This window comes from Leptonychotes weddellii, chromosome 7 (assembly GCF_054177405.1).
Source record: "Leptonychotes weddellii isolate Sample4059 chromosome 7, ASM5417740v2, whole genome shotgun sequence".
In the NCBI taxonomy this organism is placed as follows: domain Eukaryota; kingdom Metazoa; phylum Chordata; class Mammalia; order Carnivora; family Phocidae; genus Leptonychotes; species Leptonychotes weddellii.
In genome coordinates, this window is record NC_138375.1 from 111521893 (window position 1) to 111539195 (window position 17303).

Consider the following 17303-nt stretch of genomic DNA (forward strand, 5'->3'; position numbering starts at 1 on the left):
GAAGAGGGAACAATTAAATCATGAACAATGAACAATAAAATGAGATAATTTAAACTTAAGATTGTGATAAGGGCTCCAGAGAGTAGTGTGGGAGTATATAACGGGGGAACTTAGCCTAGTCAGGGGTGTTGGGGAAGGCTTTTCTAGATAAAGTTTTATTGGGACACAGCCGCATCTGTTTCTTTATGTATTGTTCTATTGTTTGGGGCTGTTTTTATGCTACAGTGAGGGGTTGAAGAGTTGTGACAGAAACCCTATGGCTCACAAAGCCAAAATCATTACCGTCAGGCCCTTTGGAAAAAGTTTGCCAACCCTTGAATCAGAGTTCCACAGGCAGAGGAAACAGCATGTGCAAAGATTTTGAGGTTGAGAAGAGCTTGGAGAGATTAAGGGCCTGGAAAATACTGGATAGGGTAGCATAGATAAAGTGGAAAGGTTAGAGATTCAGAGAGGTGGAATTGGGAATATCACGCTCTTTATGATTTTATCCTTGATTTTAAGAACCATTGGAGAGTTTGCAGCAGGGAAAGGACTGATCACACTTGTGCTGTAATTATCATAGTTAATACTTATTGAGCATTATCATAGACAAGGCACTTAGTCAAGTGCTTTATACATACCAATTCATTGAATTTCACAGCTGCCTTATGGGCCTTGTTACTAGTTCCATTTTATCACTGAGGCAAATAAGACACAGGTCAGACCTGATATTGCCCAAGGTCACCCAGTTAGCGAGTGGTAGAGCTGGGATTTGCAAAAAGGTCTGTCTGACGCTAAACTGTGCTCTTAACCTTTTGGTCATTCTGTCTCCTCTAGGATACTGGAATCGTTTGAATGAAGCTCAAAAAGACATAGGTAGATCTAAGGAGAAGGAGCAAGAGAAGTTGTTTATTTATTCAATAAATTTATTGCATGCCTGTTAAGTCCCAAGAGCTATTTCAGGCACTTAAAATACATCTGTGAACAAAATTGGAGCTTAGCTTCTAGCGGAGGCAGATAGATAATAAATATAACTAATAAGTAAATTATGGACGGTGTGTTTTAAGTTGATAAATACTGTGGGCAAATAAAAAGTAGTTCATGGTAAGGACTGGCAATATTGGAAAGGAGCATCTCAGGAGAAACAACAAGTACTAAAGCCCTAAGGTGGGAGCATGTCTAGTGTGTTTGTGGGATCAGAACAAGTCAGTGTGTGGTTGGAGCTAAAAGAAGAGAGAGGGACGTAGATGAAGCTTAGACAGATAATGGGGGGAAGATCATAGACCGCCTTGTCGAGCATGGAAAAGAATATGAAACTGGATGTTATTAAAGGCTGTTGAGCAGAAGAACAACATGCTCTGACTTATTTTGAAAGGATCCCTCCACCTGCTTTGTTGAGAATTAGAATGGAGGCAGGGGGTGTGGGTAGAAGCACGGAAACCAGATAGGAGGCTATTGCCATAATTCAGACTAGGGACGATGGTGGCCCAGGAAGACTGTGTAATCATAATCAAAAGCTTGTTTGAGATCCTCATCAAGACACAGATCTTCAACATCCTCCCACACATGACTGCGTCCTTGTTCTCTATAAACTAGGCTAAAAGACATTCTTTCTTTCTTTCTTTCTTTCTGATTTTGTCAGCCTTTGTGGTTAGAGAGGATGAGTGTATACTGTATCTGCAGGAATTATGATGCGGCCTCTTCATCTTCTTTCTTTGCTCATAACTCTTTCTCAGGACTCAAATAGCAGGTCTATGATCCTCTTAGAGAGAAAGTGGGCCTGAGTTCTCTTTCCTCTTTCCTGTGTTTCTCTCCAGGGTGAAAAACAAGAATTTCAACAGCTTTTCCGTTACAGATATTTAAAGGATTAAGGATCTTAGAGGTTATTGGCCAACTTAGTCCTGCTCTGATCTTGGCAGCTTTTATTTTTTCTCATTTAACATACTTGGGTGGATCTTTAGGTATCAGGTCTCTACAGACTCTTCCTTTAGTTGAGCATAAAAGGCCAAAATAACTGGAGAGCTGATCATACCTAGAGGGGAGTGAGTACACAGGAGGCTAGCAGGGCCCTGACAAAATTGTTTTTTTCCATGCAAGTCAGCCGGTTATCTGGCGGTGTTGTCTCTAGGGTGACGTCCTATTCTGCTTTCATGAGTTACTGGGTGGGGTAAACACTTTCTTCGACATCACCTAACTCAGTCCCAGGTCAGACCAGGAACCGGTTCCCTGGTGAGGCCAAACTTGCTCTCTTCGGCAGAAGAGTCATAAACGTTCTGAGTCATTGGCCTTTGGATTGGAAGTACAAGGTCCTTGCTTTGGGCTGGTATGTCAGGCTATCATGCAACAGGTTGAGTTGTGATTTCATGGGGGAATTAAAGAAGACACAGCTTAACCTTTAATTCTAGTTGTGAAGGGGAATTCAGGTAATTTAGTGCTAGCATTGTGGAAGATAGGACTTCTGTTGCCCGGAACTTCACCAGTCCACTGCTGTTCTCGACTCACTGAATAGAAGCTTTGAGGAGCCATGGGGTTCAAAGACCCAAACTAAATCTGACCAAGGATTCCTCACAGCCATATTGGAATTCATATATTTCTATATTTTTATAAAGATTAATTTTTTTAGAGAGAGCATGCACGTGCACGTGGGAGGGGTGAGAGGCAGAGGGAGAGAGCATCTCAAGCGTACTCCTCGCTGAGCACAGAGCCTGATGTGGGGCTCGCTCCCACAACCCTGAGATCATGACCTGAGCCGATATCAAAAGTCAGACGCTTAATCGACAGAGCCATCCAGGCGCCCCAGCCCTACTGGAATTATTAAACAGGATCTATGAAAAGCAAAACCTCGAACCGTTTGGAAAACGGTTGTGAATTACTTATGATGTGTAGCTTCTGTCTGTCCCATGTACCCTAGGGCAGTGTGTTTGCCTTTCTTCAAATGTCTCCTCAATTATTTAATATAGTTTCTCCCTTTGTCTATTTCCTGTTCTCTGATTGTCTGGCCAGTGCTCTGGTTCTCTCTTTTCCTCTGGAGTGTTAGCACAGTTCCTACTATGTCCTTCCCCATGTGCTCCCTCCCTCTGCCTTGAGTTTCTGTCTACCTGTCTCACCCCCTCCTGAAGGCAGCCTGGGGAAAGCTGTGGCCCCAGACCTAGATGTGGAGCTGCAGACCTGGGACCTGATCATGCCTTCTCCTGTGTGATGCTGAGCAGGGCCCAGATTTTGGAGCTTGATCTTCTGAGTGTACAGTGGGCAGAATGACTCTTTTCTTCCGCATCTTCAGTGAAATAACAAATGAGAAAACATATTGAAAAGGTTGAGGTGCTTATGTAAATGTTAGAATTTATAACATCCTGAATTGTCTTTGTAGTAATAAAGACAAACTACATCTGCAACAGAACCTCTATGACTTTGTGTTGCTTTGGGGCTGTTAGACTGGCAGCCACTCCATTAGGAACTCCTACCAGCTTTGACAAGTAGCCACCCCAGGCACTGAATGACAGGACTCTGAGCCATGGCTTTGTTATCCAGAAAACTTGGAAGGGGGGAGGATCAAAAAGAGGCAGTGAGTTCTTAGATTTTAGAACTAGAGTGTGTGAGGGCGCCTGGGTGGCTCAGTCGTTAAGCGTCTGCCTTTGGCTCAGGTCATGATCCCGGGGTCCTGGGATCGAGTCCCACATCTGGCTCCTTGCTCAGCAGGAAGACTGCTTCTCCCTCTCCCACTCCCCCTGCTTGTGTTCCCTCTCTCGCTGTCTCTCTCTCTGTCAAATAAATAAAATCTTAAAAAAAAAACAAAAAAACTAGAGTATGTGAGAAAGGAAGGCTTATGAAGTATTATTTGTACTTACATCAGCCAAACACCCCGCTCTGAGTCTCCCTAGTTGGCTGGCCTATGGTCCAGTAATAACTCCTCTTCGTAAGGACAGATTGAGGAAGAAAAATCCCAGCCCTGACTTGGGGGCCCTTATGGCAGAGCAGACTCCACACTTGTTTCGGGACCCTGGATTGGCCATCTATTTAGGTCTCTGGTATCAGGGACCCATCCATTTTGTTGGCACAGATGCCCCGGGTTGCCTTTTTTACTCACTGTGGAGTTTATTTCAGTAACGTTTTTTTCTGATCATATTTGTTCATTGGTTTAACAGTTACTTATTGAGCACCTAAGTATACACTCAGCATTGTTCTAATCACTGGATCTGCAGCAATGGTCAGGCAGAAAAAAACCCTGTTCTTATGGAGATTATATCAGAATATATAAAAATGATCTTCTAAGTGGTGAAAACAGTCTAGGTCCACCCAGGAACAGGCAGAGTCAAAGTCCTTCAAACTCAATTTCTCTCTTAGAGTCTTTGTCTAGTTTGGAAGGACACAGTCAGGTAGGAAACAGAAGCATCTGGAGGAAAAAGGTGTTGGGCTAGCTTCCTGCATTTTCCTGATGATTTGTAGAGTGGGATCAGACTGTGGGCAAGAGGCAGTCTTTGTAGCAACAAAGGTATTTCCAAGGGAGATTGTAGTTACTACATGGAGAAAATAGGATCCAGTGACCTTTCTTTTTTTTAATATTTTATTTATTTATTTTGACAGAGAGAGACAGTGAGAGAGGGAACACAAGCAGGGGGAGTGGGAGAGGGAGAAGCAGGCTTCCCGTCGAGCAGGGAGCCCGATGCAGGGCTCGATCCCAGGACCCTGGGATCATGACCTGAGCCGAAGGCAGACGCCCAACGAATGAGCCACCCAGGCGCCCCTCCAGTGACCTTTCTGAACAAGTTGAGTTTTCTTGTTCCAGGATACTAAGGAAGCCTGGGGACTGAGATTCCCTATCGAATAAAAGGGAAATAGTCTAGACTTGGGGCTTTGGACCTTAAAGGGTAGCCTAGACCAGTGCCATTTGATAGAATTTTATTTGATTATGGAAATGTTATGCACTATCCAATAATAGCTACTAGCCAGTAACAAAGGCCTAGAGTACAGCCTTTGAGGGAGAGACTTCTGTGCAGATTTTATCACACTTGTCCTCAGAATCAGTCAGCCTTAGACTGTATGAAGTGAGGAAGAGAGAGGACTTCTTTTTTTGTAAGTGTCTGCTGCTTCCATTACTTGTACTGGGACTGGACATGAACAGGAAGCATGGCACCATTTAGTAGTCCTGATGATGCCAGATCTTTGTGTTAACAGCTTGTACATTAGGAGCAAGCTTTGTGATTTGTTATGGTTATAGCATTTTCCAGGACATATTTGGCAAAAGTAATAGCTAGGTGCCATTTCAGCCATTTCCCACACAGGTGCTCATAAATCATGTTAGATGAATTCGGAAATCTCAAATTTAAGAATTTGTTATTACAGGTCTTTTCTAGTTGGTCACAATGGCCACCATTGCTTTTTACTTGACTTTTTAGGTTTTTTTGAATACTCACCAAAAAAAGGCAATAAGAAGGGCTCTTCTTTCCTTGATGGCTGTACCTTTGTTGCAGATGGATAATGCACAGGACCTGCTTTCCTTTGGCGGCCTTCAAGTGGTGATCAATGGGCTGAACAGCACAGAGCCCCTGGTGAAGGAGTATGCTGCGTTTGTGCTGGGGGCTGCCTTTTCCAGGTAAGCAGCGTGGATGGACATCCCATTGGCCAGGATTGTTAGGGCCCTTCAGGTGAAGTCTAGCTTTACTTTTGGCCTGATTGGCCTGGAAGAAGGTTACACTTGAACTCTTGCACATCCCTATACACATTTCATTGTAATCCTAGTGAAACTAGGGTAAGAATTTGATTCTGCCCTTATTCCAAGTAGATAAGAATTTTCACCGTGTTGTTACCATGTGTGACTCTCTGTTCCCTCTCATCTTACAGACATATAATAATGTATTTTAGGTCACATTCTCTGTTGCATTCAAAGCTAATAAAAAGTTAGACCACCCATGGCTGGTTGAGTGGAAGGGAATGAACTCTAAGAGTTGATCCTTTTGCAATGAAACTACATCTGGTGATGAATAAATGTTGAACCTGACTGAGGAGGGCCTTTTGGGGGGAATATGCCTTCTCCTTATTGTCTGGTACCAATCAACATGCATTCAGGTTATTGTACTCTTTGGGTTGGGATTTGTTTAAATTTCGGTTAGTCTGGCTTATGCTAGAAGAGTGATAAGGCAAGAGGAATGGGGACACAGCATCTCTTAAGAGTGGATGCAGAAAGATGTGTGGGCACCACATCATAATACTAAAAAAGTCAAGATGTCTTCAAGCTGCAGTTGGTCCATTGGAGCCACAGTTCCTTCCATTTTTGAAAATCTGTTCTTAGGACTATTTGTGCTTCTAAAATAGGAACCAGTATTCTGATTCTTGGTGCAAAGGCATGGGTAGTAGCTATTAGGGGTTGCTCTGCTAGGGTGCAGGGATTAAGATGTTGCAGGAGAAAGGCTATTGTAAACATTTCTGCCATTGTAGGCTCATTTTTGAAAAGATTTCCTTTGCCTTTCATCCTTGCTTATTGTTATTAATCAGAATCTCAGACTGATGTCTCCTCACTGTGAAAGGCTGCTGGATCTTTTCTTAGTAAATTGAGGGGCAGAGCTGGTAAGGCTGGAAGAATTGTTTCCTGAGGGAAGCTGAGCACCCTGCAGGACCTGCTTAGACCTTCAAGCCCTGGTTCTCCTGTGGTTGTATTTTTGACAGTGTAGGCTTTGGCTTCCAGGCACTCTGCCTCCCTTGGTCTCACCTACCAGACCCAGACAGTCTCTCAGGAAGCCCAAGGAGATGTTTGCGTGTGCCTCTACTGGAAGGGTGGAGAATCTGTGAGTTTGTCATAGGTCGCTGTGATTTCAGCCCTAGAGAGAAGTCCAGGGTCTTATCCTTACAGCTTCAGAGGCTTGAGAACTTATGGAAGCTCACTTTTTGTTTCTCAAGCCATGAAATAACTAAATCAAACATTATTAACCTCTCTCCCCAAACTCTTTTTGGAATTCTTTCCTATAATCCCAAGTACCTTCTTTCCACTTTCAATATGAGCAAATTATCCTACATGTCCCTTGCCACTGCTTCTGGAAACACATTTCTTGGGGGAAACTGTGTAACATCTTGTGTCACATCTTATTTAAAGAAGACTAAGTAACTTGAGAAGCATGCATTAGGCCTGTGTAGCAGGCCATAACTCACCCAGGGGTGTGCCAGTATGTGGTGTTATTAAGACTTATCCGTGGTTGTTTTAGCATGAGACCATGTTAACATTTATGTAGCATCACTAAAATTTAAATAGAGATAAATATAAAATATCGCAACTTAGTGTTTTGGTGGCAAGCAAACTGCTATATTCAAAATGTTCTAGCTGGGCTTTTGATGGCCCACTGGAGGGCAGTTACAGTGATGGCATGGTATGGCGCCAGAGCTTTTGGAAGCCAAAAGCAGGCTCCCTAAACATCATGAAAATGTCAGTGTTTTATGCAAAGAGGAACTTGGTGCAAGGTAACTCTTTCTATGCAGAAAAGCAGGCTTCAGTGCTCTAGTCTCATATTCATTATTGACTCCTAATGTCCTAAGTGTTGGTTTTGCAGCTCTCTACACACACACACACACACACACACACACACACACACACACACACACACACACACAGAGTGTGTGTGTGTGTGTGTGATTGCATGAAGTTGCTCTTTGTCACGAGGGCATTCAAGGGAAGTGAGCATGGTGGAATCATGGAGTCCCAGTGTTTGGGGGTGTTATTTAGATACCATTTCTTCTAGTTTTCTGCTAATGGGTAGGAATACTGCTCATTCAGTCCAGGTGTTTGAGTATGTGGGAGGATGAGACAGACCACTGCCCCAAGAGTCAGAAAATCCAGGTTCAAGTCTGGTGTCTGTTATTTACTGACGGTTTACCCATGGACAAGTGATTTTACCTTTCTAAGCCTCACCTTTTCATCTGTTAACTAAAAGCAATGATAGCCGTTTTCTGCATTTCATAAGGTTGAATGAATATGAAGTAACATAATATACAGGTCCCATGGAAAAGCTTATAAAGCACCTGTCAGTGATAAGTGGTATAACATCATCATGCTCACATTGTGTCCTTTTTACTGTAAGTTTTCAGTATAAGGCAATTTTTACTTCTTATGTTTTCACAGTACAAAGCTTTATCTTCCTCATTTTCTTTTCTGCTTATGTTCTACCGCATATATCTCTCCGTGCTAATCTTGATGCTTCATGAGAGTGTTTATTTGCCTACTTGGGTTAATTGCTTAATAAAGCCTCCACACACAATTCTGTGGATAAAGAGATATCTTGCCTGGTGTTAACCGTGAAGCAATTATTCCAAGATCAAGAAGAAAGAGTTGACATAAATGTAATTGCCGTGACCACTGAATGTTACATGGTTCCTGAAATAGTCTGTTCCCTTATTTAAATATTATTCACACTAATTTAGGGGTCACCAACACTCATTTTCTGCTGTTTGTTGCCTTTATATAAGGCAGGTCACGCTCTTGCATAAGAAGATAATCGGAGATAGGGAGATAAGGGTCTGATGCCTTTGGCAGCTTCATCTTTTCATGGTTTCTTTCTTTTCTTCCCTGCTTTCCCATCTCACTGCCCCTTCCCCCCATCCTCCATGTCGCCCCTCTTGCCTTCTCTCTCTCTCCATTCCACCTCCTTTCTTATTCTTCAAGTCACTTATTTTCACTGGCCTTTCCCTAACCTGATACCATCTCATGAGGGCACCCGTGTGTATCTGTCTACAGTCTGACCTACCAGGAGTTTTGGAGTCCCGGACAAGTCATTGTGCTTCTGTGTGTGAGAAGTCTCACAAAGGCCTTGTGAATTTCAGAGGCCATGCAGCCTTCTGTAATCTGGTTTTGGTTTTCTTTCTCAAAGTAAGAAGTACTTTGGTTTCTCTGCCAAACTACTAGCTGCCTACTTTTGTTTATCTCTTATCTCCCTATATGTAGCCTTTACCATTTAACTGTCAGGAGTTAAATTATCAAGAAACTGATGTGCTTGCCCCAGGGAACCCTGGCTTTTGCTGTTCTCATTACCCCTGTCTCCATCATTTTTCATGTTTTATATCCATCTTTAGTAACTCACATTTTGATCTGCATATGTATGCATTATTATGCAATAAAATGGGATTGTAGGTTCTCACTGAATGCAGTACTTTTGTTTGAATGTCCACAGTTTGCAGGGGTCATGGACCTGTGCCTGGTACAAAAAAGGATGTACATGTGCCATCAGTCATACTGCAGTTCTGTTATGTTGGATCCCTGGAATAGGATTCTGTTCTAGCCTCTCCTCTTGGAATCTGCCTTGGAACCTCCTTAGCAGATTTTATGTTAGTTATATCTCTTTATAAAATGAATGTCTCCCCCACTCCCAACCCTGCACCCCCTTATCCCACGCTTTGTTGGCTCTCTGGTTTCCTCGGTTATACTCATCCCACTAAAGTTTTACCAGCTCATTTTTAAAAAAGATTTTATTTATTTATTTGACAGAGAGCACAAGCTGGGGGAGCAGCAGGCAGAGGGAGAAGGAGAAGCAGGCTCCCCACTGAGCAGGGAGCCCAATGTGGGACTTGATCCCTGGTCCCCGGGATCATGACCTGAGCTGAAGTCAGATGCTTAACTGACTGAGCCATCCATGTGCCCCTTACCAATTCATTTTTAACCATTGGGCCAGTGTCCTATCACCGACTTCCATCTCCTTCTGTTGGCCTCTAATTTCCAGATTTCTTCCCTGCCGTCCTTAGTGAATTTTAGTGCTCTCCTCCTTCTTGATGGCTTTTGTTGAGTTTGCTGGGCATTAACATTCTCACCTGTATTGACTTTTATCTTTATGTCTATTATCCGCTAGATATTTTGAAATCCATTACCCATTTTTGTCAATATCTCGTGTTCGCTGACCACCTCCGTATTCACATTTTCATCTCTCCTATCGAATCTGGTTTTTAGCCTTATTGTGACCTTCAGCCTCTGCACATCTTCCTGTTTTCCCCTTCCATTAGTGCTCCTCACCTTTTTCCCTCTCTCTAGGCTCCTTCCTCTTTGCCCACAATGTTCTCAGTTACCCACTGACCCCTTCCCACCATTACCTTACCATTGCCTCCAACATGACAACCTATATTTTCCTTCCCTTCCAAAGTCCTCCAAAGAGTAGACAAAAAGGGATCCAAGTAAGTGCACATGACCATTATGTTCCTGCTGTTCTTAAATTTTTCAAGAGTATTTTGGAATCATTAACATCTTTGTAGCAGTCAACAATGTCGACCAATACTTTCCTTTGAAAACTTTACTTCTTGGGGTGCCTGGCTGGCTCAGTGCAGCATGCGACTCTTGGGTTATGGGTTCGAGCCCCACAATGGGTGTAGAGAATACTTAAAATCTTTAAAAAAAAAAAAAAAGCAGAAGAAGAAACCTTACTCCTTGGCTGCCATGTGATTGTGGTCCCTTGGTTCTTGTATCTCTGGAATTAATTATTCCCTCTTCCTTGCCTTTTACGGCAATGTCATCATCTTACTGTCTCCTAATTATAGCTGTTCACCAAGATTTTTTTCTAGCATTTTGCCTTTTCTCTCCCAGTGGTTCTATCTGTTCCTGTGGTTTCAAATCCTGCCTCATTGTGGGTGATTCCAATATCTATGTTGAAGTCCAGCCTTTCCTCTCAAGTCGTGTCCTCCATTTCTACCAGACTGTCTGACTACACCTCAAACTCAAGGAGAAGAAAGTGGAATTAATTTTTGTCTCTCTCACAAACCAGGTTTTTCCTCCCACATTCTCTTATCTATTCTTGGCAGTATGATTGTCGTAGTTACCCAGGCTTGAAACTTTTGAGGGATATTTGAGTTGTCTTTATCCCATTTTAGTTATTTAGTTGGTGAATGAATCTTTTGGATTTTTATTTTCACTATTGTGTCTACTAAAAACTATTTGCCTTTTTAAAAATCTGTTTTAAGGAACCTTGATATTGTAAGGATAGCAACATGTTCAGGGAGGGGGTTCCCTCTCCCAGTGCTAGGAAATGAATAATCTGAACCAAGAACAATAATCTCATTCTTTGTGGATGTAGATTGATTTAGCGATGGGCATGTGACCCAGTTCTGACTAAAGAGATGTTTCCTGAGAAGGCTTCTGGAAAGCTTTTTTTGCTTTCTTACAAAAAGAAAGATAGTAAGGAGATCCTGCCCACACCTTCATGCCTTGATTGCAGTTGTCTTAGAGTCATAGCAGCTGGCTTAGACCAGTGAGGTGAGAAGCACAAGACAAAAAGCCAACATGCTGAGGAACATAAACAATAGAGGGGAAAAGACAGAAGGAGACTAGGTCCTTTATGATATAGTTTAGCCACTATTCTGATTTAGGAACCAGCTACTTCCAGACTTTGGTTGTGAGAGATAAACATCTTTGTTTTTTAGAAATCACTGGTAGTCTTTGTTCTGTTAGTTGTAATTGAACATATTCATATTAATAAAATTTCTGAACTGTGTCATATCTTAAATTCCTCTTACGTTTTCTTTGCTTCTTCACAGCATTCATCTCAATTTGCAATTACATCTTTGTTTGATTACCTGTTTATTTTTACTTATTTGTTTGTTTATTTAATTTTCTGGGAGGTTGGGGAGAGGCAGAGGGAGAGGGAGAGAGAGAATCTCAAGCAGGCTCCATGCCCAGCAGAAAGCCCGATGCATGGCTTGATCTCACAACCGCAAGATCATGATCTGAGCTGAATCATCAGATGCTTAACTGACTGAGCTACCCAGGCGCCCCTACCTGTTAATTTTTGATAACCTTAGACTGTGTGAGAAAGATAGGATTTGTTTTCTATCTTCATCTTGTTGTCTCCCTAGTATATAGTACAGAACTTTGCATTGAAAGCTAGGAAATAATGAATGAAGAAATAAAAGAATAAGTTCATACCTAGGAAATGAAGAGTTCTCCAGATTGTTATGGGGGCGGAGTGGTGAGTGCTGTTATGATTAATGATGTAATGATGGATGATTCAGATACCATTCCTTGACCCTTTAAAATCTACTAAATTGTGGAAATAAGTGTGAGCCCCCCACCCCTGGCTGAAGGCCCAGAAAATTGAAGGTTAGAGATTAGGATGAGGTCAGGCGTTGGAGATGCCAGCATTTGATAGAAATCCAGATCTGACCCTCTAGGACTAGTTCTGACCTCTTGACTCTAGAAGCTAGTTGTTCACACTCCTTCTGTGGCAGGGGAGGTGTTCAAACCATTTTATATCTGATAAATTGATTAGCATATTAGCCAAAATTGGCCTGGGGAAGTTGGATAGCTGTAGCTCTTAAAGCTGCATTCAAAGTCTCATACCTTTTTTCAAATGGCAATTAATGACAAGTGGAAAATGAGCCGTAAGCCTGACCAGCCACCTGCAGAAACCAAGACTACATTCTGGTGAGGGAGGCACCACTTTGCTTAATGAACTTGTCCCTTCAGTATTTCTTTTGAATCTATCTCTGTGATGTGCCCCAGACTCCCCCACATCCTCTTGTGTGGCTGCCCTCAAATTTTTTCATTTATTGACTACCTCCTTCTTAATTTGTTCCTTGTGTAACTCCAGCCCACAAAGTTCTATCTTTTCAACTTTATTAGTGTTTGTTGTCTGGACTCCTAAACTGATTCTTAAATACATCTAATTATTCTCTGTGTATGCCAGTTCTTTGCTTTTCCCTAATAAATTGAAAGCTTCTTGAGATTGGAAACTGGTTCCCAATTCTATGGCATCCACAGAACTTTACAGAGGGTATGTTTTAGAACGTTTCAGGGTACAAACTAAATGGCCTAACATAAAAACTGAAACCACCAAAAATCGGTGGGAGGAATGAAGCTGCTAACAGCAGGGAAGCTTTTTCTTTTCTCTTCTGTTTTGTTTCATTTTTCTTCCAATGAATCTATGTTATATTTGTAATTAAAACTTAAATGGTAAGTAACAAAACAGAACTGGGGAACTTCTGTATCTAGCAAGTGGTGGTTTACCTTTCCCAAGGAACATTCTTGGTTCAGAATACCGGAAGATGCTGGATTAAATATTTAAACCTTTCCTTAAATGCTCAATTCACCTAACAAACTATAGGGCCACTGTTTTGCCTAACTAAAGGGGGAAATTAATAACATCATAGTCTATGTGGTGGCCCTGCAAGAAAGTGAGAGAAGTCCTGAAGATAAATATAATGGAAAGCACAAATCCCAAGAGATAGAGAAAAGTGAGACTTAGAACTGTTGTGGGGACACTGCCATTCCCTAGTGGCCAAGAGCTTTTGGTTTCATGGCTCCTTAAGCTGGGGGATGGGGGCCAGAGCATACATCCCATGAAAAGGAGAATCAGAAAAACGAAAATCTTCTACTCAAAAGGAGATATTAAGGCAATTTGGCTTTGAATAGAAGGGAAAAAAATTCCCCAGAAAATTCTTCACCCAAGCCAGCCCTAGAGTGCATTTAGGCTGGAAATCATATTCCTTTTATGGCCTGAAAATATTCAGGCTGTGAATTTAGTCTAAAATGGTCTCAATAAATAATGAACTGGAAAAAATGTTTGCAACTTATAGATACAGCATTAATACTCATAATATTTATAAAGAGCACCTAAAAATAGAGAATAAACACAACTAATAACCTATAGAAAATGGGCTAGACACACACTGTTCACAGAATAAAAAAAGTGTAAATGGTTTAATCATGTGAAAAAATGCTCACTCATAAGAAGAAAAAAAACCAAAACTACACCAAGGTACTATTTGTCATCTGTCAGATTGGCAGAAATCCAAAAGTTGATGGCATACTTTTTTTGTGAAGTTGTCGGGAAACAGGCTCTCAAGCATTGCTGGTGGAGTTCCACCAAAATGGTACAGTCCTTATAGAAAGAAATTGGACAGTACCTAGCAAAATTGTATATATTTTTCTCCCCTTGAAATGATACTTCTACGCCCAGAATTCTACCTCTAAAATACATTGGTAAAAATATGAAAAGATATGTGTGTTGAAGGTTATTCATTATAGCACTGTTTATAATAGCAAAAGATGAGAATGTCCCTCAGTAGGAAACTGATGAATGAATTGTATAACTTATTTCATGGACTACTACATGGTCATAGAAAAAAGATCGAATAGTATTTCTATATAATACAGACTATTTCTACTGTGACATAGTCTAGGTTATATTAAATGAGAAAAAGCAGGTCAAGTATGAATAACTGCAATTAATCATGTGTATATGATATGCTTGTATTTTTAAAAAATGAATAGAAGGTTATAGGGAGAGGGACTTTATAATTATGTATATATTTTATATAGTCTAAAAACTCAAAATGTAAAAATCAAGAGCTAAATGAAACGGATGGATATATCCACAGAATTGGTGGCATAATCACATAGGTATTTTGTAGGATTTTACAGCCCAATAATTTCTACATCTCTATTTGGATATATCCTAAAGACAAAAAAAGCCTGCAAAACTTCAGACATCTTACTGTTGATGAAAGTGTTGGTGTTGTTATTCTGAGACTGAATTGTGGGATAAAGCAGATGAATAATTATGCTGGTTTCTCTGAGAAGCAAGATTTTCAACACGACAGAAGGGAAATACTAATGTAAAATTGGAGATTGTGTAAAATCCCCCTTACTCCTGACTTTGAATTGGAAGTACTAGTAAGAACTCATGATGAATTTTTTCCTTAAAAAGTGTGTTTGGGGGATGGGAGGCTCTGTCCACTGAAAGGATCTAGATAAAAAATAAACCCAATAATAATGAGCAACTCTTACTCTAGATTATATTTTCTAAATACCATTTCTGTCTAAAATTGCATTTGCCACTAAAAGCAACTATGATTTCTTGGAGAAATTGCTGATCTCAAGTCTGTAGTAAGACGTGTACAAAATGATAGTGAATATCTTGTCATAATAGAAAGCAAGGAAGCTCTCAAAGACTGGTAGGATCTTGTGTGAAAGACTCAGCAGTCATTGTGAAATAGTTTCCATTGGCTATAGATGGGATACTTTGAGTTTCAAGAAAGATAATAACTGCAATGACTTGAAGCAAATCAAATATATTTAAATCCCCAAGTTCATCATGATACTTAAAAAAAAAAAAAGTTAAACCCATCTCATTAGTCTTTGGAGAGTACCAGGTAGGGAAACCAATTCATAATGAAAAGTACCAAATAAATAGAAACAGTAAAGCATTTATCCTACCTTTCCATATGAACTGAACCTTAATGTACTCAAATAGTTGATGAGGGGAAGTTGATCTTTATAGAGAAATTCTAGCTAAAAAAGGAAGAATGATGCAATTAAAATATCACCGTTTAGAACCTTTTTTAAAAAAATATTTATTTATTTGATAAAGAGCACAAGGAGAGGGAACAGCAGGCAGAGGGAGAGGGAGAAGGGGGGCTCGATCCCAGGACCAGGGATCATGACCTGAGCCGAAGGCAGACGTTTAACCGACTGAGCCACCCAGGCGCCCCCATGACTTCATAGTTTTAAAAGCTGAGTTATAGGGCGCCTGGGTGGCTCAGTCGTTAAGCATCTGCCTTCGGCTCAGGTCATGATCTCGGGGTCCTGGGATCGAGTCCCGCATCGGGCTCCCTGCTCCTTGGGAGCCTGCTTCTCCCTCTGCCTCTCTCTGTCTCTAATGAATAAATAAATAAAATCTTTAAAAAAATAAAAATAAAATAAATAAAAGCTGAGTTATGGGTCTAGGGAAGATTATTATACTATTCTCTCTCTACTTGAGTATATTTGAAAATTTACGTAAGAAAAAGTTTTTAAAGAATGTTCCAAGTTGTTAGAATTTACAGGTTACTAGTAGCGCCATATATAAATCCTCTTTGGAGGAACACATCTTAAATCCAGGCCTAAAAGCATCTCCACAAAGAAAAGAACTCCAATGGTGATGAGCTCATAATCAAAATATCACAAAGCAGTCCAAAAAATAAGACATCATCTGTGAAAGACAACAGAAGCAATATAATCAGACCAGAGAAACTATAGATAATAAAATTCTGAGGGTACAGAATATAAAATAGTTCTTTTAATATGTTCAAAGAGATAAAAGATTTTATCAGAAGTACGAGTAAAGAGGGGCACCTGGCTGGCTCATTTGGTTAAGTGTCTGTCTTCAGCTCAGGTCATGATCCCAGGGTCCTGGGATCGAGCCCTGTGTCAGGTTCCCTGCTCAGCAGGAGTCTCCTCCCTCTCCCTCTGCTGCTCCCCCTGCTTGTGCTCTCTCTCTCTCTGTCAAATGAAATCTTAAAATAAAAAAAGTATGAGTAAAGAATAGTACACTATCAAAAATGACAATGTCCACGAAGATTTGGGAGAGATCCAAATGGGCCTTCTAGAAGTGGAAAATAATAATAATTGCAATTAAAAATTCAGTATTGGGCGCCTGGGTGGCTCAGTCGTTAAGCGTCTGCCTTCGGCTCAGGTCATGATCCCAGCGTCCTGGGATCGAGTCCCGCATCGAGCTCCCTGCTCCTTGGGAGCCTGCTTCTCCCTCTGCCTCTCTCTCTCTCTCTCTGTCTCTCATGAATAAATAAATAAAATCTTAAAAAAAAAAAAATTCAGTATTGCTAGGCAAACAACTGGTCAGACACAGCTGAGGAATAATTAAGCAAACTGGAATACAGAATTGAAGAAATCACCCCAAGTGCAGCATGGAGAGACAGAAATGGAAAAAGGAAAAAGAGGTTAAGAAATAAGAGTAGAACAAAAAGTTTAACATGAGTTCCAGAAGGATAAAGAGAACAGGGGAGAGGCTATAGTAAAAGAGGTTTGGTTGATACTTTTCCAAAATTGCCAAAAGACATGAATTCTAATTCAAGAAGCCTACTGAATCTCAAGCAGGATGGTTAAGAAAACAGTGTTTTCTAGTAACATAGTGCAACTGTGGAAAGGTGGGGTTATAAAAGCAATTGGAGAAAAGACAGATTTGCTGCAAAGTACTAGGCGTGGCTCTTGGCAGAAAGGAGGGGACACAGTTTTGTTTGTAATATTCTTAGCCTAGTTGCTTGGCCTGAAAGTTAGGCTCTGATGTTCTTTTCATCAGCTGTACACAGTAGTTTCCACCATGATTCCATTGCCTATGACATTCCTTTCTTGGTTCTATTTGCATTCCATTAACATTGGATTTAAAGAAGAATCCACCAGGCTCCCCAAAGTTAAGGGTTCTTATGGTCTGCCACATTTCTCATTAAGTGCCTGTTGATGGGCTGAGGTTATTGAAAAGAGGATAATTCAGCTTTTTGAGGAGAGTGGAACTACAGTCTAGTAGAGAGGCAGCCAGAATGAGATTTAAAAATTATTTCATTCCGGGGCGCCTGGGTGGCTCAGTTGGTTAAGC

At 41.0% G+C, this 17303-nt stretch overlaps 1 protein-coding gene across 7 annotated transcripts in view; it reads left to right on the top strand.

The window, feature by feature from the left end:
• SIL1 (SIL1 nucleotide exchange factor) overlaps window positions 1-17303 on the top strand; it is a 209739-nt gene that overhangs the window by 136001 nt on the left and 56435 nt on the right. For all 7 annotated transcript variants that reach the window (XM_081825720.1, XM_081825721.1, XM_081825718.1 and 4 more), the window contains one exon: window positions 5448-5569. In XM_081825720.1, coding sequence (XP_081681846.1) covers window positions 5448-5569 — 122 coding nt within the window. The remainder of the gene's footprint in view (window positions 1-5447; window positions 5570-17303) is intronic.